This window comes from Oryctolagus cuniculus, chromosome 12 (genome assembly GCF_964237555.1).
Source record: "Oryctolagus cuniculus chromosome 12, mOryCun1.1, whole genome shotgun sequence".
Lineage (NCBI taxonomy): Eukaryota > Metazoa > Chordata > Mammalia > Lagomorpha > Leporidae > Oryctolagus > Oryctolagus cuniculus.
In genome coordinates, this window is record NC_091443.1 from 56,305,608 (window position 1) to 56,332,590 (window position 26,983).

At 45.9% G+C, this 26,983-nt stretch overlaps 1 protein-coding gene across 8 annotated transcripts in view; it reads right to left on the reverse strand.

The window, feature by feature from the left end:
- Nucleotides 1-26,983, reverse strand: part of RYR3 (ryanodine receptor 3) — a 598,353-nt gene that overhangs the window by 209,992 nt on the left and 361,378 nt on the right. For 7 of the 8 annotated variants that reach the window (XM_070053265.1, XM_070053267.1, XM_070053269.1 and 4 more), the window contains 9 exon segments: nt 21,758-21,966; nt 19,627-19,802; nt 18,709-18,745; nt 16,711-16,874; nt 12,906-13,071; nt 5,900-5,986; nt 5,288-5,514; nt 2,976-3,783; nt 497-697 (listed from right to left, as the gene is read on the reverse strand). In XM_070053265.1, coding sequence (XP_069909366.1) covers nt 497-697; nt 2,976-3,783; nt 5,288-5,514; nt 5,900-5,986; nt 12,906-13,071; nt 16,711-16,874; nt 18,709-18,745; nt 19,627-19,802; nt 21,758-21,966 — 2,075 coding nt within the window. 8 annotated transcript variants of the gene reach the window in all.

The following is a 26,983-nucleotide window of genomic DNA, read 5'->3' on the forward strand; positions in this document are numbered from 1 at the left end:
GTCCTGTTTTCCAGGCTTCACGGAGCCAGGCAAGCTTGGTTAGAGTCACAGCCACCAGGCACAGAGGCTGGGATGTGAAGATCCTGTGCCGGCTCCCAGGAGTCAGGGCACATTCACCAGATTCTGTCTGTGTGTGATGGAGGGGGTGACTTCTGGAAGGGCTGGCAGACATTCTTCTGAGTGGGGGGCCCTGCTGGTGACCACTGAATTCCAACAGCAATCTGGGCTTTGATAATAGAGGGACAGGTAGAAGGGGTGGTGGGGGGAGAGGAGGAAGCCCCATCCTGTGTGCACTTTAGAAAGGATTCTCTCCCCACCCAGGATAACTGGCACACACTCCTCAGCTGGCATTAGCACAGGACCAGGGCCGTCCCATGGTGCTGCCATGTGGTGGATCTTATCATCCCCCATAGATACTGAGGTTGCTCCGACACCGTGTCTCACGGGCTGTGTTCCTTCACAGGACCTGGGTGGAGGCTCAGGAAGGGACTCTCACCTGCTCCTGTGGGGGCGACCGGAACTCCCTGGTCTTCCGGGCTGTCAGGGCTGCAGACATGTTCAGGGCCTGCATGAGCTCATTGTAGCGGAACTTCTGATTGGCCTGCAGCTTGGAGACATAAATGTCACCAAATGCCACAATGGCTTCCACTCGGTGCTGCAGCTCACAGTCACAGAGATAGCTGAGGAGCTCACACATCTGCAATGAAAGTATCTATCATCTGTATGCCTCTATGATGACACGCTACGTACGTAGGTGCAGCTGCCAGCACCCCCACTTTACAGACTGTAATGTGGAGGCTTAGGCAATTAAATGGACTCTTCCAGTGTGACAAAGTAATAGAGCTATTTCTCGAATAAAAGTCAGACTGAATCCAGAGACAAGTTTGTCACCGTGAAAGCCTGTGAAACAACAGGAAAATGAACTCACTAAAGACAGAATGAACCTGCCTGGGGAGAGAGAGAACACTTCTAAGAAAATGTCTTCAGGGGAAGCCTAGTGTAAAAACCAACCCCAAACCACTCAACTGAGCACCACCTCCTTGTCTGACAATTTCCAACCCTGGAGTATGGAGAAATCACGTTTACTCCCTTCACCATCATTCATTGTCTTTGGTGTTCTGTACTCTTTCTTTTTAAAAAAATATTTATTTATTTATTTGAAAGGCAGAGTTACAGAGAGGCAGAGAGGGGGGTGGGGAGAGACAGAGAGGTCTTCCATCCACTCCCCAAATGGCCTAGGCTGATCTAAAGCCAGGAGCTTCTGGGTCTCCCATGCAGGTTCAGGGGCCCAAGCAGTTGGGCCATCTTCCAGTGCTTTCCCAGGCCATAAACAGAGCTGGATTGGAAGTGGAACAGCTAGGACTAGAATTGGCACCCATATGAGATGCAGGCACTGCAGGTGGCAGTTTTACCTGTTATGCCACAGTGCTGGCCCCTCTGCACTGTTTTTCTAGGCTCAGTGTTTTTTGAGACTGTTATTATTACTCATCACTATTGCAACTTACCCTAATAATAAACGTAACCACCAAGCATTTTTTTACCAGACATGGTGCTACACATTTCCCATACTTCAGCTCCTTTAACCCTCAATGAGTTCTCGTTGCCTTAATTAAGACAGGCGTTCCATTAATCCACCTCACTTCAGCACTTCCTGTGATTCACAGCCGTTCTGCAGTTTGTCTGGGCACAGATGACAAATGCTGCTCATGTGTGGAATGCTCTCACCCAGCAGGACACTCTGGCAAATGTGCAAATCTCTGCCCCTGCCAGGTGAATCGGGACCCAAAGCCTGTTCCTATCAGACTGGTGAGCGGAACTATGCCAGTCAATTAAAAAATCACATAAGCCAATGAAATAGGAAAACTGAGTTGAATGACTAGAACACACTTGTAAAAGGCAAGTTGTTTAAAAAGAAAGAGCTAACATTGGGTTCTGAGACAACTATGAAAAACTGGGAGAAATCATAAAAATGTAGAAACATTCCATTGTCAAGTTATTTTCCAATAACCTTTAAGTCAAAATGAAAACAAAAACTCTCCAGACTAGCAGTCAAAGAAGCTATATTCCTGGGATCATGCATGGGATGGAAAGGACTCTGTATGCCCTATATCAGAATAACACATTTGTATGTTTTAATACAATGCTTACAATATATAGAATTTGTTATATTTCTCCTCAATGTTTGGATTAACTGACCACCTACCAGTCCTATGACATTGAATAAGGATGCTTCTACTGTAGGTTTCTTTACTATAGTGCATTTTATGATAGAACATATTTCATACTGTTTAGATTTTAATGTTTTAATATAAAATGAAGTCTACTGACATGGCATATTCATTAGCTAGTAAGTAGCTAAGGGGCAGCAATCAGAATCCAAGATGGCTGACCCAGGCCCACTTTACTGGGACAGAGCCCATTCATCTTCATTTCTCTTCTCTGAGTGTCCAGAAGTCACTGTCCTCAGTGCAGTAACTGATGCTAACTTACACCTGGAAATCCTGATTAAGGCAGTATTGATGGTGCCAAGGAGGAAGGCCCTAAGAGTATGACTGTCTTCCTTGGCTTCAATGGCAGCTAACTGAATACTGGCTAAGCAGGTTCATGTCAGCATGGCACCCAGGGACAGTGAGCAAGTCTGTCCCTTCAGATTATTCCACAGCCACGGCTCCTCCCACTCTCTAGACAGCTGCCTCACAAACGAGTGCTTTGGGCCCAGAGGCTAAGATAGAAGGGCAAACCCACCACCGGTAGGAGAAGAATCATCCTGAGGCGTTTGCTTTATTGCTGAGGGTGAGTGTTCTCATTCTGGCTTGGGGAGTCTTAGGGAGTAGGGTGCAGGTCAGGAAGCAGCACCGGGCAGGAGCTGTCTCCCTGAGCACCTCTGCTACCCTTTCAGCACCAGTCACAGCCAGGCTGCACTCTTCCTCTCCCAGTCCCTTCCCCCTGGCATGAGCTTTGCTGCCTGGAGTTACCTGCAGCTTGACGGACTCAGGCAATCGGGTCTGCAGCAGGCCTCTGACTGGAGCCTCCTTCCTGGCCTCTTTGCTGGTCTTTTCCCCAGCCTCCACTGCCTTCTCCTCTACCTGGCTCACTTCTTCCTTTTCTGCTCCCTCCTCCGTGTCTGCACTGTGTTCGCCAAACACAGAGGGATCGATGAGGAGGAGGATCTGCCGAACGTCATCATCGCAAAACACACCCATGACCAGCAGGGTTCCAACCAGTTTCAGCACAGGCACAAACTGGAACTCTACAGAACCCCCAACGGGGTCTCGGATGTGGGCCCCACTGCACTGCACTGCCTCCGTCAGCATGCTCAGGGCCTTCATCTTGAGAATCTCCAAGGGAATCTCAGGGCTTTGCTTCTGGCGCTCCTCATTGGTCACGACAAAGCAAGGGGTAGAGAACTTGAAGCCGGGCTTGAGGCACGTCCTCGGGCCCACCCCAGGCAGTCCATGCTTCTTGGACTCATCAGGGTACAGGCGAATATTCCTGGTGGTGCTGGTAATGGGGATGATGTACTCGTTCTTCATCATCAGCTTCCTCTCCTTCGCATTGGCCAGGTGGATGCTGATGAGCAGGTCGTAGAAACCAGACCGCAGGAGGCCGGGGAGGTACTTGTTGTCAATGGCATGGAAGAGCTGGGAGAGGTCCACGTGACTGCACAGGGCGTACGCTACTCGGCTGTTCCCCAGGGCACACACCGCGCTGTACAGTCTCAGTGTGTGATAATGGAACTGCATCAGGTCCTCCTGCTCACAGAGCTCCAGAATGTCCACACACCTGAGGATGGCACAAGCAGTCAACCACACCAGGGGGAGAAGGCACAGAATTCACACAGCCACACTGAGTCCCCAGGGTTTCTACCCAGCTCTAAAGAAGGCAGAATTGGTAGAAGACAGAGGAGTCTCTGCCATACTTTCTCTTACTGGTAATCACTCCTTTCTCAGCTCTGGTCCCACCCAGCCTGATAATCCATCATATCTTATTACAGGCTCTCAAAAGCCTGCAAGACTTAGAAAGACACCACCTCACAATATGAAAGATCCCATTACTAGGGGGAACACCAAAGCCACCAAATAGAAAACATTTAGGTGTTTGACTAGGTGACCTTGCCCTCTCATTGGTAGGTTGAAGTGGATCCTCCACACCCTTCCATAAAACCCTCAGAAGAGGAAGCTGAAGTTCTGTCAATCTATCATCTACATCATCTGCATGAAGGTACTTCAGAGGTTTGTGGCAATTGGAAGTAAAAGTCTATTTTGGTGTAAAATATCTTGAAATCTATGCATAGTTTTCCATAATATGCATTTTCCACAAACATTTTGAAGACCCCACCTATAATTTCAATTGACCAGTATCCACATGATGTTCTTGACCCCAAAGGCTCTTACCTGGAAGCCAGCAACATCCAATCCAAATTTTCCTTCCTGGCTTTAGAGGTCTGTTCACTTCTAAAGGTGCTGTTCCCTTACATGGGGGCCCTGAGCTTGGGCTCTGGTCTCTGCTTAGATTTTCCATTATGTCTTGCTCCTTTCCATGGCTCTGAGGACACTTTGGAATTGGTTTGCTTAGGTTTCTGTCTTCTCTGCTCCTTCCATGCACTAAGCTAGCCTGCTGCTGGCTCGTGTTCCAAAGGGATGCCAAGCAGGTGTCAGACACCTCCATCATCTCTCCACTAAGTACTATCAAATCAAAAAGATCAAGGGACAATAACATCCCCAATCATACATGTTATCTAATTCTTACTATGTACAGAAGCTGTACTGGATGTCATCTAAACAATGGCATTTTTTTCCCTCCCAGCAACTCTTTGGATGGGCATTCCTCTAGGAAAATGGAAGACTGAGGCCCAGAGTACATGAGTCACTTACTCAAGATCACACAACCAGAAAGCAACAGTGCTGGGATGGAACACAGGACATAATCCAAGAATGTCTCTTAAAGTGAGATCGGGGCCCGATTCTCCCCCTTCTTGTCATAAATAATGTATACTTAAGGGTCACTTGGTTTTTAATTCCAAGTATGGAAATGTTCCCAGATCACAGATGTTAGGAGCTACAATTAAGGCCCAGTGGCAGGCACGTCACAGTGCATCTCCAGATGTTTCTGCGTGAACAATGAAAGTGCAGAAGAACAAGGAGAGAAACTGGGGCATCTGGGAAATCAGCATCAACCTTCCGACTGAGCAAGATACAATGAACATGCTTTCAGTTCTCTTCGGGGCTTCCCTGGTCCTGCCTCACCTGCCTCCCCACGGCATTTCACCTGCGGGCCTGCTCATTACCTGTTCTCCTCTGGGATGTGGAGGGCCATCATCTGCAGGGGCTCCAGGCACTGCACCACCCAACCATGGCGCTCGCTCACCCGCTCCGTCTCCACCTTCAGGAAACTGTTGGGCATGCGGCTCCAGAGCACTGGCTGGATGGTCTGGACATCCAGCCGAGGTGGGCACTGGGGGACCGGGTTCTTCTCTTCACTCTTAAATATGGCCGCGGACAAGGGCATTGCATTCTAGGCAAGGTGGAAAGGCATGAGAGAGGAAAGCACACTGGCAATATGGAGATTCTCAGTTGCTGGATAATCACCTGGTCCACGGTAACCAATACAGTTAGTATGGGTTAGAGAGAATTATATCCAGGGGATCTCTGTAGTCCTTACCAGTATTAATTAGGACCCACATAATGGACTGTAAGAGCATTCATTCTTTAAGCACCCAAAAGAGGTTGGAGAAGGGGAAACTGAGTCTGCATGTCCCATCCTCTGACTTTCCCAGGCAAGTGTAGGGGCCCAGAGGTACATGAGAAGCGACGGCCTCTTGTCTCCTGAGGCCTGAGATTTCCCCCAAACAGTAATGCTGCCTTCTCTCATCATGGCTATTACAGGAGGGGACAAATACCTTCAGCTTGCCAAGTTCAAACTGAAACAAAGATGTGCTTGTGGGTTGCAGGAAGACCGCTGGAAACACTTTGGTATTAGGCTCCACCTGGAAACAAAAACAAGCTGAGAGGTTTCCCCAGAGCTCCGGAATCAGTCTCAGTTCAAAGAGGACAGCTAGCTTGCTGGTCTTTCTCCATTGCCCAGAAAATTCCCAGATATCTGATGTCTGTTAGTGGGGTCGTCACTAAGGTGTTTTGCACCTTAGTCACAGCATCAACCTGGGGCTGAACGAGCTTACGTCCCTTCACTTTCTCAGCTATCTGCAGTCATCAGCTTTCTCTGGTTTTCAGGACAGTTACAGGTGAGGAGCCACAAATTCACCAGCAAATGTAATGCCTGCTATTGGCCACTGAACATGAGATCTAGGTTCTTTATAGAGCAGAGACACCCAGCACATGGGCAGCACCACCATTCACCACTTCTACCCAGAGGAGATGGTAATGGAGGGTGGGCTGGTGATTCAGGATTATTTCTGAAGAACTCAATACGGGCCAGGCAAGCCCAGGGAGACTTCACACTAGGGTTCCTCAACTTCCACACTACTGACATTTTGAGCTGGGTGACTTTTCATGGTAGGAGCTGTCCTTTGTACTGTGGGACACAGAACATCATCCAGGCCCTCTGTCCATGACATGTCAGTAGCACACACCAAACCCATCACAGTCATGGCAACCAACAGTCTCCCCACATTGCCAGATGTCTCAGGGAGGGCAAAGGCACCTCTAGTTGAGAACTGCTATTATCTAGGCCAAGGTCGTGAAGATCTCCACTACAATAACATAGATTGTCTCCCAAGCCTGTGCTCCCTCCAAAAAAGCCCTCTTCTCCTTGGGTTCCTCTGGAATTCCCTCTACCCATTTCTCACTGTTTACCACTCCAGGTCTTATAGAAAATTCAGTCACTGTCTTCTAGCTACATATTAGACGACACATGTGGATTTATTTACTTATGGCATCAAGAGCTCCACTTATTGCTGGCTCACATATATGCAAACTTGAGGCAGCCACTGGATCTCCTGAACCACAGTGTTTCCAAGGGAAGTCACTGGAAGACCACGGGAGAAGGCACGGGAGAAGGCACGAAGCCTACTCGTGCACTGGGGCTTTCATCCCAACTTGAGCCCTGTGCCTTTAAGTAAATGCAGACATTAGGAAATTCTGAACTCTTCCACCCACAAGTTAGGAAATAATAAGGAACCCCAAAGAGTCATCCTGCTGCTTAGTCTCTTTCCCAAGATTCTGTGTCTTGTTTATGGCAAATAGAATATGGCCAACATAAGGGACTGTCGCTTCTTTGAATAGGTCACATTTTACAGAACTCCAGTTCAGCAGGCTGCAGAGAGATTCTCCAGCTGATCTTGGAGATGTAAGGTAAGGTGCCATGGGGTAAGAGGGCCAATGAGAGGGCCTCATGACGAGGAATTCCAGGGCTCTGAAGTGACAGAGAAAGTCTTCTGGCTCTGGTCGGCATGAAAACGAGCTCAGTTCTACAAATGGAAACAACTGAATTCTCCCAACAACCAGGTGAGCTTCAGGAGGATCCTGAGCTCCAGGAAAGGAAGCAGCCTGGCTGACATCTTGCCTGCAGCGTGAGCCCCCGAGCAAAGGCCCCAGCTCAGCTGTGTCCAGACTCCAGACCCACAGGAACTGCTAGATACAAATGTATGCTATCTGAAGCCACTGAGTTTGTAGTAATTTTTAATGTGACAGTAGAAGAATATAGGAGCTTTCCTTGTCAGAGTATTTGCTACAAGCATCCTTCAAATAACAAATTTTCCCAATGCATTTGTATATAATATTCATGAAAAAACACATTTTTATGACTGTAGGTGACTCTAAACATTGCATGGTCCAGTGTTATCATTTGCTCCTGATGAAAGGGATCAGACTGCAAACCAAAGACTTGGGCCTAGCACTGGTTTGCATTTCAAAGACAAACACTTGGGTCATTCTGGATGTCTAAGGTACTCATGAGTAATATAAAGAACTAAATGCCTATGAAACCCAAATGTGGACATGGGTTGCTAGAACTGCTCGGCTATGCTTGAAATAAGCTTAGTAGAGCACATCCAACAAACAATTATTAGTATATGTTATAGTCCTGTTTGGTACTAGATTCCCACGGGTGGGGAATGTCTGGCCCATGGGGCATATAAGGTCTGCTCAATCATTTGGTTTGGCCCTGCCAAAGCAACTGCAAGTGGGACTTGAAATTCAATAAATCTACAGCAGGCTAATTTTTAAGTTGATAATTCTGTATGAACTGTGACTGATGTTATAAATAGCCAAAGTCTCTGGGTAGAATAAAGGTTCCCTACACCTGAGGGGGTTTACAGCTGAGAGATATATAAATAGGAAATTTTCATTTGATACTGTTCTGACTTTGGCCATAACCTGGCTGACACACAGACTTCTCACCCAACACGTGACATCTAGAACCACTGCTACCCTCATGTCATCGCCACTTTCAGCAAGCAAAGCTCTGGTGGCTGAGAAAACATCTGGACCTGCAGGAAGGCCATGAATCTATCGTCCCAGACGAGAGAATGGATTCATATGAAGGCTTCCTGTGCTGACTGAAATCACGCCAAGGTCACTACAGCTATGGCCTGAAGAGGGCAATATATTTTCAGGTAGCTCAGGACCAGTCCCTGCAAACTTCATCAACTGCCCAAACTCCAGGACCCTCCTCTAGCCTCCCTGTAGGAAGAAGGTACTTTGAAAGCATCAGAATGCCCTGGGATAGGTTTATTTCTACCATGCTGAGTACACTCCCAGTATGACCAAAGAAAATTTTGCCTTTCAAACATTAAAAAAACACAAGAATGAAGACTCATTATGTGTGCACAAGGATACAAACAACATTGGTGGGTTGGGGGTGCAGAATTCTAGAAAGCCCTCAGGACTCCAGTGCTACTCCTGTGATCATGTTACACGATGGGACAAAGGGATTTGCAGACATAAGTCAAGTTTATGACCAGGGGACCTTGTCAGTCTCGTCTAACTGCAGGAGTCCTTTAAAAGGTGGCATTTTCTCCTGCTGGGGACAGAAGGGAAAGTGAGAGAGATCAGGAGTATGACAAGAACTGGATATGCCCTTATTGGCTTTGAAGATGGAGAGGGAGAAATGAGAATGGATGTGGGTACCCTGTGGCTAGCAAGGAACAGGGGACCTCAGACCTACAGATCTATGAAATTGAAGAACTGGATTCTGCCAACAACTTGAACAAGCTCAGAAATGGATTCTTCCCAGAGGCCTCAGATAAGAGCCTGACTCAGCCCAGCAGACACCTTGACTTTGGCCTTGTGAGAACCTGAGCAGCCAGTCAAGCCTGCAGAGCTGTGAGATAATGCCTGTTGCTTTCCTCTGCTAATTTTGTGGTAACTTATTAGGCAGTAGCAAAAAACAAATACAAGTGGTTTCCCAGCCAAGTCAATTAGTCTGACAATAAATACTTTGCAAGCACTCATTAGGTGCCAGGTGCTGTTCCAGGCATCGAGAACATAGCAGTGAACACGAGAGGGAGAGGTGGCCTCTGGCCTTACGAGCTGATGAGTAGCTTCCATGCCAACAGAACGAGCAGTGAGCCCAGATTCAGAGCTGTATGAGGCACCCTGACTTTTTTTTCTTTTGTATTTAAGGTACCTTTTCTTGCTGGCTGTTCTATTTTGTCCTTGTAATAACAGACATTCTATTTCTAATCATGCATGAAGGTCAAGTCACAGGAATTGGTCTGAATTGAAAGCTAATCCCTCTCGTAAATCTGAATCTCACAGGCAGCCTGTCCTCAGGGCCATGTGTCTGGTGTGGCCGTCACTGAAGAATATCTCTTGAATGTATATTTTAGTTATCATTTTTGCAGATTATATTAAATGGAACACAGAAAGGTCTTCAGATTGCATAGCACTATTTAATGGCTAAGTTTAGAAACACTGTTTGAGAGAATTCTTCTCTCATTATTTTGGTTACTGGTCCTTTCTGAACTGAGAGCCAGTGTATAAATATTGTTGGCCTGTTCCCCTAGAGATAATTGAAAAATGAAAATGGTTACAGCTTCAGAATAATAATGATCCCAGTGCTAGAGACCAGACACACGGCTGGACATGTCACTGTCTCACCAGCAAAGAGGACAGACGGCCTGAGGGCCCCTGAAAAGACCCTGACACCCTCCCATTCATAGCAACATTTCTTAGGATGCCACACAGGACTGAGACCCCTGAGTGGAGCAGGTAGGAGTCAGGGGCATGGAGTAGACTTGCAGGGTGTGGGGAATGTCTGGCTCGCAGACCACGTGAAACCCATGAAATCATTTGGTCTGGCCCTGCCAAGGCAACAGCAGGTGCGACTCGAAATTCAGTAAATCTACAGCAGGCTAATTTTTGAGTTGATAATTTTGTATGCCCTGTGAATGATGTTATAAATATCCATATGGCCGTTGGCAGGAAGAAGGCTCCCCTACAACGCTGGAAGGTGCCTGGGAGATAGACGCCAACACCCAGCTCAAAGGAGACAATCTACCAACCCAACGTCAGCCAGAACTACAGTGAAAGATGGGGTAATGCTGCCACAACATCCCCCTCTTGGTTGAAATCTTCCCTCAACATTGTGGACACTTCCCCAAGGTAGGCTATTCACAGCTGCTGTGAATGTCATCTTATTCTGGTTTTAATTAATTAATCTTTGGGACCTCCAAAGGCCAACTAGACTTTAAAGTTATTAGATACTTTAGAGTTTTCTGCAGCTTAGGGAGGACCCTTTAGTCAAACTCATTTCAAAAGTTAATGGGAAAAAGCTAATGGATTCTGAAGGATGCAGTAATGTATATAAAACATTTTCTCAGGGGACTTGGCGCGTGGAGGAGGTGGAACACGAGAAAGTGCTAGAACACTTTCCTTTCTGCCTCAAAGTCCGACTCCACAAGGCCTCATTTTGGAAATGGCTGGGCCATGGCTCCTGAACGATGTTTTACAAGTGCAACTGATGACTCCACCTTTTTCCAGGAGGCAGTCACAGGGCTCTATGGGTACTAGACACCCAAGGCAGCTGGCTATATGCCAGTAGGCTCTTCCTGGTCCCCAGGGAGGGTCTGCTCCACCTGTTCTTGGTCAATAAATCTTTCAGATTTGGGCTAGCTTCTCTGCTCACCACCTGACCCCATCTCTCCAACCATGGACCAGAAACTGGTTGCCAAGAGGGATGATATCCTTTAATCAGCTGTAACCTGGGGCTAATTAGGGACAAGTGCCTGCTCAGAAACCTTCAACAGCTCCCCATTTCCTGTCTATACTTCCCTACTTCCCCAAGTGAGTTTCTCCCTACTAACCACAAAAGCCCCATGCCATCCAACCACTCTTCCTCCAAAAGTACCTTATGGTTTCCTATTACCACAATGCCTCTTGTGTCATTCATTTAACCCAGAAATTTTCCTTTCTCTACTAAGAAAAAGTCCTTTATTTTCCTTCAGAAATCAATATTCATCCTTGATGAACACTTTGCTGACTGCTCAATGGACGTGAGTACTTTCTCTGAACTTGTGGAATGCCCTCTGTCTACCTATTCATGTAACTCTGTTCTTCACTGAGTGTCAAGAATGTACAATACATAAGTTTATCTCATTAATGTAGCATTCCTTTGGAAACCCCTGTGGAACTGTAGGTTCACAGAATATGACATCATTAAATTTTAAAAACCTTTTTCTTGGTCAAATAATTGGTTAGACAGGCGTATTTCTAAGGTGTTTCTCAAAGATTTTAGTCATCTTTATAAAAACTTCAGAAGAAAGATGTAATATATGACATTTTCCCAAGCTTACCTGGCCATCAAGAATAAATAGCAGGCTTCTTGTGGTTAATGACAGGTAAACCTACCTGTGTAGAACTGATGACTTTCCTGAGTAATTCTATGGAACTTCATAGTCCATGAAATAGGGAAACACCTCATTTATACAAATATATTTTTAAAGCACCTTTATGGCAATAACCTTATGGTAAAGGAAATACTCCCTGGCAAATTAATCAGTTATATAGATTTATGTTTTGAGCATAGAAGCTTCTTAAGGTGAGAAGTATTTCTAAATGTTGATTTTATTTACTTAAAGGGGAGAGCAACACAGAGAGATAACTTCCATTTGCTGATTCACTCCCCAAATACCTGCAACAGCCAGGGCTGGACCAGGCTGAAGTCAAAAGCCCAGAACTCCATTTGGGTGCCCCATGTGGGTGGCAGGGCCCAAGCACCTGGGCCATCATCCAATGTCTCACAGGACTCATTAGCAGAAGGCTGGATTAGCAGAGCAGCCAGGATCTGAAATCTCACTCCAGTATGGGATGAAGGTATCCCAAGTGAAGGCTAACCAGCTGCATCACAATGCCTGCCCCATACAAGGGAGGGGAATATTATTTCTGCCATGGACCATTCAGATATTTATGACACCATTTGTGGACTGCAAAAAATTATCAACCTAAAAGTCAACCTGCTATAGAGGTATTGAATTTTGAATCCCACCTTGGCAAGGCCAGACGAAATCATTTTGTAGGCCTTTTACAGTCCATCGGTCAGACGTTGCCAAGCCGTATACCCTGCAGCTTCCATAGTGCAGATAACATTTATGCAACAAAAAACATTTATAGAATCACTACGTTTCTAAAGTAGTATTTATGAAATGCATGAAGTTTGTACACCTTAAATAAAAGGTTTCTGGGAAAAAAATTATGGAATAAATAACCATTTAAGTCTTTTCATCCCCTACAAAGATGACCAGAATGTCTGATCACCCAGAAAAAAAAAAAACCCTCTCTTTTTTACATGAAAAAATGAAGTCACCTTGTTCTTTTCCTGTTGTCCTAAGTAGCTCAGGGACCATGTTTGCTTGCCAAGTGCATACACTGTGGTACAGATGCTGAATATGTAGAAGAAGGACACCAGGCTAGGGACATCACTGTCTCATCTCCAGAACCTACCCCTACCTGGTAGCACGTGCCAAGTTCTTTCCCATTGGCTGAGAAGGACAACATGCCCATTGCAAGATCCACGAGGCAGCCAATCTCCAGGTCCACGTTGCTCCGACTTGATCTTTGGGAACTGGCCACAACGTCCCCACCCCAGACCATGTAGCAGTTGCTGCGCTTAACACTGGAAGCCAGAGAGAGAGAGAGGAGAAGGCACAGAATCTGGACTAGGCAGTTTGTAAATCGAGACTTAAGAATGAAATACTCATGAAACTTCCTGATCGGCCTGTAATTTTCCTAAATGAATTTGTTCAGCTTCAACCAGGCATGAACCCCTCAGTTTAGGGATTTGGCCATCTGTTAGGCTACTTCCTTTTAAAGAGCACACTGTTCTTATAACTGTTTCCTGACTCAAAGTCAAGTTTCTTTTGTGAAACAGATAATGTGGATGGTAGTATTCTCATGTTAGAGAAGGGAAATCAATGCACAATGAGGGTGACCATTTTAGGCAAACTTACACAGAGATTTGGCATTTGAGGCAGAAATAAAAATCTGGGTTCAGAGTCCCAGATTCCACAAAAGGCTACAAAATATTTGAAAACTCAGGCACATATTCCTTAGGATGGCAGGTTTAGGCTAGAAAGACTTGCCAAGTAAGTAAAGTTTGTCTTGACACCCACTCCCACCTCCCTGATTTATACTGCCCTGTTCTTCCCAGCACCCTGGAGTTGTAGTCCCACACTGTCAGCTTACTACTAATTTGGATGATTTCTCCCTAGCTACCGACACATCCTCAGAATGCAGAACTCCACCACAGGTCCTTACACTGAAAACTCACCTATAATTGCCAAAAGCCCTTTAAGGCTCTTCAAAGCCTGATTCCCTAGCTGTAGAATCTCACACCCTGAGTAAGCTTTGGAGAAGAAGTACAGTGTCAGAGGTGATTCCCAGAGCCTCTCACAATGGCCTGTGGAGAAGAGGCAGCCAATTCTGTCTCCACCTGGGTCCAACTTGGTGAATTATCTGAGGGATTCAATCTCTTGCAGTAGCATTCTGTGATTTTCTGAAGGTCAAGTGAGAAAGGGACCTGGTCTGTGATGCAAGAGCAGCCCCCCCACACTTTCTAAGGTCAACATGATGTTCCAGCTTGGCTTCCTCTTGTGGTGCTCAGGTGCTGGCCCAGAGAGTGCATTAAGCTCGTGGGCCAGGTGCAAACAAAGGCGGCTTTACCTGCCTGAACTGACTCTCCTTTGGAAAGCCGAGAGTTCAACTAGGAGTCTCCAAGGTTCATTTTGACTTTAAGTAATTTTCCCCTGTGAACAGAAATTCCCTTTGTAAGCTTACACTCATCTCCTCTCCTCTGGGGCAGGGTATGGAGAAAATGGCTTCTTTCAAACAGTAATAGTCAATGCTAGATTTCCATAAAGGTTTCATGTTATTCCTGCTTTTTAGTGGTTAAGTATTAAATACTTTGGTGGCTAATATTGAATTCAATTAATAATGTAGTGAGGCTGTGGGAGTTTCAGGTGCTAGACTATCAGTATATTTTAAAGGGTCCAAATTAAAAATTCCCTAAAACAGATCACATAAACAAGAATACTGTCTGCAAATACTAGCTGATATAATCAAAATGGAGAGAACGATCCAACATGGGAAGTGAGATACACAGCAGACCCATAGAATGGCAGATGTCCTAGACAGCACTCTGGCCTCAGAATCAGCCCTTAAGGCATGTGGATCCGGCTGAAATGCCCATGAGAGTATTTCAGGCATGGAAAGCCAAGACACTCTGGGGGAAAAAAAAAAAAAAAACCTAAATGAAAGATCTCTGCGAGTGAGATCCCAGTGGAAAGAATGGGTCATCAAAGAAGGAGGTACCTTTCTCTGAAGGGAGGACAGAACTTCCACTTTGACCATGGCCTTGTCTAAATATGATCAGAGTCAGTGAACTCAGGGGGCTTCCATAGCCTTGGCAGCTCATGACAAGAGCCCAGGGTGATTACTGATGCCATAAACAAGAGTGTCAATTTGTTAAGTCAACAACAGGAGTCACTGTGCACTTACTCCTCATGTAGGATCTTTGTCCTTAGTGTGCTGTACATTGAGATTTAATGCTGTAACTAGTACTCAAACAGTATTTTTCACTTTATGTTTCTGTGTGGCAGCAAACTGTTGAAATCTTTACTTAATGTATGCCAAACTGATCTTCTGTATATAAAGAGAAACGAAAATGAATCTTGAGGTGAATGGAAGGGGAGAGGGAGTGGGAAAGGGGAGGGTTGTGGGTGGGAGGGACGTTATGGAGGGGAAACCAATGTAATCCATAAGCTGTACTTTGGAAATTTATATTCATTAAATAAAAGTTAAAAAAATAAAAAAATAAAAATAAAAATAAAATTCCCTAAAACATCTGAAAACCAATCCTGTATTTATTTCTTATTGTGTAAGACAATTATCAAGTGCCTACCATATACTGGGTATTACTGTAGGTGCTAAAATGCCAGCCAATTTTTACAATCAATGTGGTCACAGAGGCCCAGATGAACTAACTAATCTCTCTAGTGTGGCAGAGCTGGGAAAATGGGAGCCATAAACTGAAATGAGGTGGAATTTCTGCCTCCCCCCACCTTTCTGGCTGAAGAATAAAGCTGGATTGGTCAACTGCTTTTGCATGCTTTTCTTTCTGATCTGAACCAAATGCTGTTTATAATATCTATTCTGGCTCTTGTGACATAATGGCCATTAAATGGTGGCAGTTATTGAATGCTTGAGTTGAAGCACTTTTTTCTATGTATTGCTCATTTGACCTTCACAACATTCTCTGGGATTAGAACTACTATTCTCATTTTTATAGAGAAGGAAATTGAGGCCTAGTAGGGCTAATTGACTGGCCCAAGGTCACACCCCTAGTAGTAAGCACTGGGAGTTAAGTTTAAAACCCATGGGGTTTTCTCTCAGACCCTGTGCTCTTAAGCACCTACTCACACTGGTCCCTTATGACACAGTGGTTGTGACTCACCTCTGGGCCCTAGTCCTTGATAAGCTGGTACAATCTAGAGAGCAGTGATTGCAAAATGTAACTGACTTTATAGGAAGAAGAGGCTAGCTCACAAAGCAACTTGCTACATCTGTACACAGGGCTGCATGGAGTAAGGACAATATATACCTCATATAGTTGGGACACTTGGAGACCACAAAGCACGGTGTCCTAAGTCATCCACCGGGCACATCTGGGCAGGGACCCATTCTCCATCAGCAGTCCCAGTGGAGTGGTGGGAGGGTACAAGTGTGCCTAAGATAAGGTTCCTAAAGATCCCTAAGCTCTATTCAGCGGTTATTATTATTTGCTGTCTTTTCTGTTCTTTGTGCTCTCAGTCATGGCAAACCCTTGGGATGAGGAGTTCTAAGTTCATCAGCTGCTGTGTGATGTGATACATCTTTTTACTTCTTCTGAGCGATTTCTATCAACTACTCAGGGATTTTCTCTTTCTCTTTCTTATGTTGTAGTAATTGGAGCTTGCCTGGAAATCATGGGGAAAACTCTAAGAGGGGCTTCCAACCTCAGTTGTCTGTGTCTCTTACCCCGGACCACGGTTTACAGACACGAGGAAATAGCACTCCATTTTCATAAACACTTCTCACCATCGCAGTGCTCCCCAGTCCCCCGGCTACCTGCAGATTTTAAGCCTTTATTTGTTTTCTCTTTTAAGAGAGGCTCCAATGTTCCCTTCTCTTGGAGTATTTGGTGGAGTGGAAGAGAACAGATTGCTGGGGAGAAGGAGTGAGGAGCCCCCTGGGCAACCCTGCCTCTTAGTCCTCTTACCTTTCATGGACCCGGCCTCTTTCGTCCCCCAGGGTGACGGTCACTGTACAGTTTTTATTCAGGTCAAACTTCTCACTGTACAGGTGATAGTCCGGAGTCACCCAGCCAACCCAGACGCAGGAGGGGTCCTGTCCGGCGAAGATGCGGATGGAGTAGAAGCACTGCTGTGGAGAGACCACAGAGCGGGTGGGCAGGGGAATGGGGGCACAATGGGTAGAAGACACAGCAATCTGCTTGGTCCTTTTTCTAAGAAAGCATATACTGCTATAGCAGTGTACTCTACTCTAGACTTGGAAGGAGGGCTCAACAGGGATATTTTGGCCTCCTAATCTTCCCACTTCTGTTCTGCTTCAGCACTTAGAGAAGCAAGCACTTAACCTGCCATGCTTCACCCAGAAGATGAAGGTGACGAGGTCCAAAAACGCTGTGGGTGGCATCAGTATTAGCTGCTCAGAACAGTCGACACAGAACCCTTACCTTTACCTGGGCAGCTGAGCAGACCTGGGCTTCAGAGGAGAGCCAGGCACAGCCCTTGCCTACAGAGAATAGCCATGGCTCAGAACACTCCTGCTCCTACAGGGAAGTCCAAGGCTTTGTGTTTTCTGGAGAGCCTTGAAAAAGGGCTGCAAAACAAACTGCCCATGTCCTGGCCAAAGGTGCTTTGTGTGGCCCAATCAGAGGTGGTGTTGAGAAGTACAGCAGTTCTTGGCCAGGGACATACATTTTGTGAGGTGTATCACCATGTTCCAAGAATAGGTATTGCAATGAAGATGGTGACTTCATTTTTTATTTGTTTTTAATTTATTCAAGAGACAAACACAGAGAGCGTTCTCATCTACTAGTTCACTCCCCAAATGTCTGCCATGGCTGGGGCTAGGCCAGGCCTAAGCCAGGCACAAACTCAATTCCTATCTCCCATGTAAGCCACAGGGACCCAAACATTTGAATTACCACCTGCTGCCTCCTAGGCTCTGCATGAGTCAGGCAGGACCAGGCATCAACCCTGGCTGGGTGACCTGACTGGTGTCAGAAGGCTCACCTCTATTTAATTTTTTAGATGAAATGAAGCATATTTATTCTTACTGAAGTAACTCTTATTATTTGTAGTTTGTCAAATTTTCTCAATTGAAAGAAAAAAAAAGGGTCAGTGAAACAACCTGGGCTTGAATTTGGGCGCTGCTAGTTATCAATCATGTGACTCTGGACCAGTCATTTGTCCCCTCTGTGCAAAATATCATCCAACTCACGGGGTTGCTAATTTTTATATTAATTAAAAGGAGATTAAATGGGGAAGTGATGCAATGTGCCAGTGTGCTGTACACACTAGCTATACAATTGGTACAGTGAGAAGCTTATTCTTGCTAATAATTAACGTACAAACACTGGATTGTAGGAACTTCATATAAGCGTGAACATGCATTTCTTCTATAGATGTGTGGGTTTTTTTTTTTTTTTTTTTTTTTTTTTTTTGGCCAGGCATTGAAGAAAGAAAGGAGTTAAGAAATGCTGAATTTGACAACTGTCCAGAGACATAAAAGGAGCCCAGAGTAACTTCCATCTCCTGGCCGGCTTCCTGCTCTGTCTCATTTGATTGCTTTCAACATTACTCCTGGCACTGCACAGAGGCATGGGGGAGCTGACTCACGGATGTTTACACAAAAGAACAAACAAAAAGATTTAATTCAGACCCCTCCAACTGAGGCTCATTTCACTTGGAGAGGCAGTGTTGGGTCCCTGGGGGCAAATGGGCAACAAGAATACAATGATGCCCAATTAGGAGCTCCAGGTAGAGCTTCTGCTGTGCACTATTCACTATTTGTCTTTCCCCAATTTGAGAAATGCCACAGACATGTTCTGCAAACATCAAGATGGCTATTAAAAGACAGAGTAATTGACAATTAAAGAGGATCTCTAGACAGATCTTTGCTGTAAGGGGCATATTACCAGGCACAACAAAGAAGCAAATAATTAAAACCATAATTGAGCACATTTACTTACTGTTGTTGTATGAGAGAGTATTTCTTGCATCTGTTTCCTGGGGGGAAGATAATGCACGTTTTACTTATTCAGCTGTATAGTGCATCCCAAGTTCTGACAGGCAATTGATCTACCTTTAACAATCAAGGCAAGTTTAGGAAACTGGCTATTTCCTACACACAAGTGACTGCAACTGGTCTTGGGACTTGTTCATTTGTAAGCTGCTGCCAGCAGGCAGAGCTGTGACTTCCAATCCTTGTCCCTCAGCCTAGACAAGAGGGGAGATGGCAATTATATGGGCGAAATCATGCTAGATTTGGGTTATCTTGTTTCCACAAGGAGTTGTGCTTGCTTAAAAGCTTGGTTGGTAGGGAAATGCTGGAGGGGACCTGGACAAGACAGCAGCACATGGCAGACGCACACCAATGATTAAAAATAGACATCAAAGCAAAGAGAGGCAGCAAGGAATATGTTCCTTATCAGGAAGGAGGAAGTCACATTTCTCATGAGTCACATAGCTGGAGGGTTGGGCAATGTCCACAGTTATGCAAAGGAGGCAGGATTTGCCTCCACACCAAAGCAACAATAATTGTACCCTCTCATGCACTCACATTCCTTTTACTCAAAAAAAAAAAAAAAAAAAAAAGCCAAAAATCCCAACAAAAAAATAAAAATACACAGGATCGTGGGCAGCAAGGAAGCTAAGGGCCCAGAGATCTCAAGAACAGCAGAATCTTCCACCAGGTGTGGGTCCGTTCTGCTTGATGGGTCCCTGAATTATGCATTGTACAAACACACACACACACACACACACACACACCCTCATTTTACCTGACTGAAAGCAGAGATAACCCTATTTTGCTGAGCTTTTTGCTGAGGTAGAGTAAAAATCAAGCAGAAACAATGAGTACCTCTGAGAGCTGGGGGCCTCGCCCTCACCTTTTCTGGAAAGCCTCACTGTCCAGACAGGGACTATGGCTGAAGGAGGAATGGCACTCGACGGGCATGCTCAGCCGGCAGTAGATCATGTTGGCATTGCTGTTCTGTGTGCCAAACGTCTTGTGGGTCACCTTGAGGCATGGAGGGCTGTCCATGGTGCCATCAATCCTCACGACCTGGGAACACCATGAGTCCTTACCCTGACATGCTGGAGGGCCCGACCTTGACCCTTTCCCATCCTTTACTCACACATGGAACACATGGCAAGGTATTCTGCAAACTACAAAACTAAGTTGTCACCAGTGATAACCACACTAGGACTCTCATCATTACCTGGGCCCCGTCCTATAGAAAATAACATCTGCTCCTGGATAAACAAATTAGAGATTAAGAGACACATCAGGGGCTTCTTTCCAAGGTCAAGGGTGGACAATGTAGACCAGAGAGAGTGGTGGTAATGTGGTGATGGAATACAGAGTCCACAAAGGCTGACCTTTTGGGTCAGGGGCAAGTGGCTGAAGAAGAAAATCTTTCTAAAAATTTCCTTTGTCACCAGGCATAAGAACACCTATGAGAAAGGGTCTCAGAGAGCCCAAAGCTCAAAGAAAGAAAGCTGAGCTCCAGAGGAGGGTACTCCTTACACCTCTACCCTGGTTCCCATCTTGGCCACAGGCACAGGCTGAGGGTTCCATAACCTCCCCCAATTCAGGGAAAATGCCTAGTTCAGGGACATAACCATTGCAAGAAAGAAAACAGCAAAATTCTAGTTTCAAATGTCTGTGCCCACATAGGTGGGGCAGAAGTCAACTGCGACTCATAATAACTTTTAACCTGAACTTCTCCCCTACTCTTGCAGTTTTAGAAGTGTACTTAATCATTCATGTATGTGCTTAGTGGAAGGCCTCCAGATTCTGTTTGTCAAAAATGTTCATTCCATCCAAAATCCCAAGGCCACCTTTCTTTTTTCTTTTTCTTTCTTTCTTTCTTTCTTTCTTTCTTTCTTTCTTTCTTTCTTTCTTTCTTTCTTTCTTTCTTTCTTTCTTTCTTTTTTTTTTTTTGACAGGCAGAGTGGACAGTGAGAGAGAGAGACAGAGAGAAAGGTCTTCCTTTGCCGTTGGTTCACCCTCCAATGCACCGTGCTGATCTGATGGCAGGAGCCAGGTACTTATCCTGGTCTCCCATGCGGTGCAGGGCCCAAGTACTTGGGCCATCCTCCACTGCCTTCCCGGGCCACAGTAGAGAGCTGGACTGGAAGAGGGGCAACCGGGACAGAATCCGGTGCCCGGACCGGGACTAGAACCTGGTATGCCGGCACCGCAAGGCGGAGGATTAGCCTAGTGAGCCGCGGTGCCGGCCCAAGGGCCACCTTTCTAAAGGAATGGTAAGGGAGGAATCAGATAAATAATATCAACATTTAAGACTGTGGTGGCAATGAGAGGTTGAGAGTCGATGCTTCTTGAAGGCAGACTGGAGGGAGAGTTCAAGAAATACACCAGGTACAAGCAAGCCACTGAATCTACTCCAGCTAATGTTGCAAGTGAGCTGATTTACCTGCTTCTCCATCTGCACTCTTTCCCCTGAGCCACCACGAAAACACATGGTGGGCATGGGCGAAACAAAGGGAGAGAAATGTAGAATGAGACCCTTCCAATTTCTAGTTCCCGCTAGCTCCCTCATAAGGTAAAATGTTATAGTCAACTGCCACATCTCAACTTGAAATACTGGGAATAGTACCAAGGAAATCAAAGAAGGCCTACAAGACATCAAGTTATAAGCATTTAAGAACATTTATGCTCTGGGTAAGAGCACTTAATGTTTTAAAGCAAACAATGTTAAAGGTCTCTCTGAAGGCTATTACTGTGACAATACTAGCACGGCAATGTCTAGAGAAACTCCAGTGGCCCGGTGGTTAGAGGTGGATGTGCAAGGCTGTATGTGTGAAGTTGTCTCTTGTATTATGCTACTGAACTGCCCCAGTTCAAGTGCCTATAACCAGGAGGCAGCAGGGAGGTAGCTGCTTGGCAGCCAGGGCAACGTAGGTAGGCAGCTGCCTGTTGACAGGAGAATTAGTGGGAGCTTAATGCCTTGGCCTACCTGCACTACAAGGGCCTCCCACACTGTGTAACGTTACCTCGATGTGTGGATGATCCTTTGGCACATTGACAAACGTCGGGAGGCGCTTGCTGAACCACATTGCAACATCTCGGTTCATGTTGACGGCGAAGGGCTCAAAGCCCTCTTGGAGACCGCACATGGTATAAAACTTGAAGGTACTGGCGTCTGTCCCGAGATTCATGCGGCCGATTTGAGATAGCCCCAGGGAGCAGATGGGCACAAAGCCTGAAGAACAGTTACAGAGAGGCCTGCTTCAGCCCACAGGTGCCATCCTGGGAACCTGGAAGCTAAACCTTAGTTTCCTTAAGAGCTTTGGGTCAGCAGAGGACAAAGGGGATGCACCCTTTTTGTCTCCCTTCCTGGCACACAAAATCAATCACAGGAGGCCACCACCGCCAATGTTCTATGGGAAGGAAAAGTGAGCTCGTTTCAAAATTACTTGGGAAAAGGAATCACCCACTAAGAGATGTAAATAAACTTGAAAAGTAAAATCAGGAAGAGAAAAAGGGAAATTCCTTGCCTAGCTTTAGTTAAAATCGATCTTAACTAAAATACTATCCAAACCCAAATCAGCATAATAAACCTACAGAATGAGCAGGTTGTATCATGAAAACAAATCTCCCAAAATAGGTGACAACGAAGATAATGGATATGTTAATCAACCTCACTATATTAGCCTTTTTGATATTTATATGCATCCCATGACATGCTATATGACTTAAACATATACATTATTTTTTTTAAAAAGGATGACTATAAATTGTCTAATATTTCTAGGTCTCCACACCCTTACCAATGAATGATAGGACCAATGGTGCTTCACGTTCTAAGAGTATGGCTCCAAGAAGTCTTAAATGCTAGCACTACAATTCTGCTCAATCACAAACTCCAGTCCTCTCATCCGACTGTGTTCCCCCTTCATCCACAGAGAAAGCTGAGAACTTAGAGCCTGAGCAAATGCGTCCCTTCCTGCAGCAGTCATCTGTGTGGGCTCCCCTCTGCATCCTGATCATATGAAAAAATTACCATTCAGAATATACCAAAGCAGAGGTTCAAACTGTCTGGCATTTGTTTGTGGTCTATTTATAAATCATAATTGTGGACCAACAAATCAGCCAAGCAGGGAAAGCGCTAATTATGTTGGATTCAGGAGGATGTGGGAGGCAGCGGCCGGAGGACAGCTGAGCCTGTAGAGTGGTGGGCAGGGAAGGAACAGCTGGGAGATTGCCGGCTGAAGCAGGGGCTGGTGCTGCCCCCTGCCCACCAAAAATAAAACTGGCATCACTCCTAGGATAGATGTGTTGAGTCCAGGGGCAATGCAGTGTGCAGGCCAGTCAGGGAAGCATTTACATTTAACACGTAAGTACTTTCCTTCCTAGACACCAGGGCCAAAACACCCTCTTCCCAGGCCAAGCGCTTCTATATTGTTATCCAAGTCATGAAGCTTCTCTGTACATAGGGCATGCAGATACAAGTGAAAAGTCAGTGTCCCCCAGGTCTGAAGAATGAGCAGAGTTTACCATGAACACCCCTCCCCCCAAATAGGTAGGTATATGGGATGATGTATGAGCAGAAGTACATAAGCCTATAGGGCATTTTGCTTTATGGCTGGGTGTGCGTGTGTGTGTAAGGGGGGGGAGACTACAATACTTGTTTTCAAAAGGGTTTCAAAGCCTATGAACTTGGGATGCTGATGTGTTCAATACCATTTCTAAGTAAGAACTTCAGTATAATCCCAGCAGAGTGACAGTGATGTATCAGGAACCTCCTCTCAGGGACACTTAGGCCTGAGACTAGATCAGCCCTGGCCCCCAGGACAGTGGGTGGACCTGTCAATCAAGCCCCCACTCATACAACATTGGGAGCACAGCTAGCACTTGTGTACTAGGGATTGTGATGAGTGAAACCAATTCAGTTTTATAGACATGAGTTTTTACAAGTATGCAATCTTCAGAAATCTCACTACTGTGCAGGATAAGGATTGTTTGTTGGTAAAATTTCTTGGGTCCTGTTTGTGACAGCAGCTCTGCAAGACACCATAACAACATGCGGAGAAAGGAGAAGCAGCAATCCCAGTCTCAAGGAGCTTATGGGAATGGGAACAAGGAATGCAGAAGGATGAGTGATTTTGAAGCAAGCTCTCTGGACCCCCAAAACACTATTTTACTTATTCCGGTAAGGGGGTAACTCAAGCCAGAAAATGCTGTAGTCATTTTATCTGAGCGCCATGACTGTGAAGCCTTCTAGAGCCTTGTGGTGTGCAGAGAACAGCAGGCCAAGAAAACCTCCCTTCTTTCTTCCCCAAGAACCTCAGTGGGCACTAGTGGGGAAGCAGCAACAAGGAGACTTGGCCTTGGGACTCCATGGGTAACTTCCTGGTGAAAGATTCACTACTAACATTACAGGGAAAGGAAGACAGCCACGAAGCCCACTTTTGTTTTTGACTAAGGAACTTGGTCTCCTCAGGATTTGTAAACATCCCAGAGGCAGCAGCACTTTGCAGAAGATAAAAATGAAAGCGTGAGGAGCTAACAGATTTGCCCAAGGTCACGAGAAGGGCGAGTGACAACATGGGATGAGAAACAACAGCCTGTGAGTCACAGGCGAGCTGCCAGTCAGTGTGCAGAATGTTACAGGGATGGGTGGCCCAGATTTAAACAGAGGTTACATCCCAAGGCACAGAAGCACACTCGTTGCAGAGTTAAGTGCTGTCCCTGTGGGGCGCGGAGCCCTCTCCAGGGAGGGGGGAGCTCAATGCAGGGCAACAAAAGCCACCAGGCAGGAACGGTGGGAGGCAACCTGGACCTCCTGGGGGCCAAGTGGGGAAAGCAGGCCCACTGTGAAGCAGCAGAAGGGAAGCCAGGGCCAAGGAAGAAGTCAACAAAGAGAAAGCCCGGAGAGGACAGAGAGGAAACTGGAATCCCCAGAAGCACCAGCACTTTGTACTGGGAAGAGGACTTGGTAACTGGATGCACTTAATCAGTTCCCCCCTGCCTAAGGGCTTATGGCCAGGCTTGTGATCACTTTCGTTTCTAACACTTTTTTACTTGAGGTGTCTACATTTCAGGTGACTTTACAACTCCACATGATAGAGACAGATAAAGAGTGAAGAGCAAAGACATGATAAACCACAAAAGCTAAAACTTTTCTAATACTTTCTAAATGTTAGGCAGATTTATCTCTTTATTGTGCCCATTTTACAGGCAAGGAAACAGACTTGGAAGTGAAATAACTCACTCAACATCTGTCACCTGTGAACTGCAGCGCCAGCATGCGAACAAAGCTGGACAAGCAGGGGCAGAACAAGCAGTGGGGACCTAGGCCGGGTGCCTCTTTTCCAATTCTGTGCTGCCTCTCTGCTGTGCGACTAACTCTTCCCTTGCTTTTCAAATAATTTTCTTAAGGCTCACAACCAGTGGCACTTTAGATCAGGTAGCTGGAGATCCGTGACCACAAAGCACTCCGGGGGCTATGTGGTTCTCTGTTGTCCATCTGGTTAAAAGGACCCACTTGGCAAGGTCATGTGGCATTACTATGAGCACTCATGATTGTAAACCAGGATTTGTACTTGGAACACAACCCAATTAATAGCCTCAGATAAAACTGGAGAAGGAAGCAGAAAGAAAAAATAAAAGGGGAAGAATACCCCCTCCTTACATGCACCTATCAATTATACTGACACCTTTAAAGAGGTTTGGGGACAAAACTTGCAAATGGCATTATCTTGAGCCAAGAAATGTACAAAGTTCTTATCCTAGGAAAGGAATATGATACAAGTGCATTTAAATTTTTTGAAGGACTACAGGCTCTGATAAAATGGGCATGGGTAAGGCCTTGTACTGGTTTTGTGATTAGGAAGGGGGAGAGCAGAGAGGTCATCTTTTTATAACTCAGGAGCCTGGGAAGAAACCAGTTTTCTAGAAAACCCAAACAATAGACCCATTCCCAATCCACTTAAAGCTGAAGAAAGGCATGAACGACAGTCACTATGAGGAAGGGAAAACCTGAGAGCGTGGAGAAGGGGAGAGCGCATGACTGCCCAGATCACTCCTGGGCTGCTTCTGGTCTCAGCCAGCATTCCTCTCCATTCCCTGCTGAGCCTCAAGAAGATGGAGCTCAGGGCCAATGCTGAGGTGGTCACAAACCTTGGAGGAACCCGGGAGAAGAGAGGCCATGCTCTGCTGGCACAGCCGCAGAGCCCAGCACCCAGCTGGAGAGCATGCAACAGGGCCCACTGGCACCAGTGTGTGTGCACGTGTGTGTGTAGATGGCAGTGCTGGGTCCTGTAAATGAGTTTTACTCTCTTCTTCCTAAAGGGCTGCCATCAGACTTGTAAAACCTAAACAGGCTGATGCACAGGAGTAGGTTTGGATGCTGACCCTGCAGACACCAGAGCTATGGGCGCTATGGCAGAGGCAGACTGATGCGAACAGGAGCGCCTGGCAGAGAGGCAGCACAGACACCACCCAAAGGCTTTATCACAGATCACACTCTGAAGTCTGGCAGGATTGTCAGCACTTCGTTTTTCTGTGCTTTGAGTGGAGGAAAAGAGACAGCCAATGGCAAAAGTTTCACCTTGAAGACTCCTGAGCTGTGAGGGCAAAGGACAGGGACCAGGGAAGGCAAGTGTTGAAGACTCCACACATCACAACTCCCACTGGGCAAAAGGCCTGAATCAAGGCTGAGCTACTGGTAACAAGGAAAACACAAGCACACAGGCTGTTTGCTTTAGGAGGAGGAGGGGGAGACTATGATGCATAAAACAGGTGGTTTTTCCTAATAACTCAAGGTGAGAACTGCCGCCGCTTTGCATCTTAGGTAGAGAGCAGGGAGGCACTGTAAGGTTATTCCAGGCCCCTGGACCATTGCTGTCAGAGTAGCTAACCCTGAGCTATCCCAGAACTGAAAGAGCTTTCCAATGATCCCGTCTCTGCGTTATAAAAGCGTGATAAAGCAGCAGGTTAATATAGCACAGTGCATTTCTATTGTAAGTCAGTGTCCTAACAACAGACGTTTATATTTCTGAAAGTGAAATCATGACTCTACACAAAAGGCCTATGAGGCATCTCTGGCATTACAACATAAATGATCTCTCAAAGCAAGGTTATCCTAAGACATCTCTCTCAGTATTCTGCTCAGATCCTATAATATCCCCTGCCCTCGTTTCCTAGGGGGTTAAGGCCAAGGCTTCCTGGCCCAGGTCAAGTAATAGTTGCTTAAATGAGAAGGCCAAAGCTTGGTA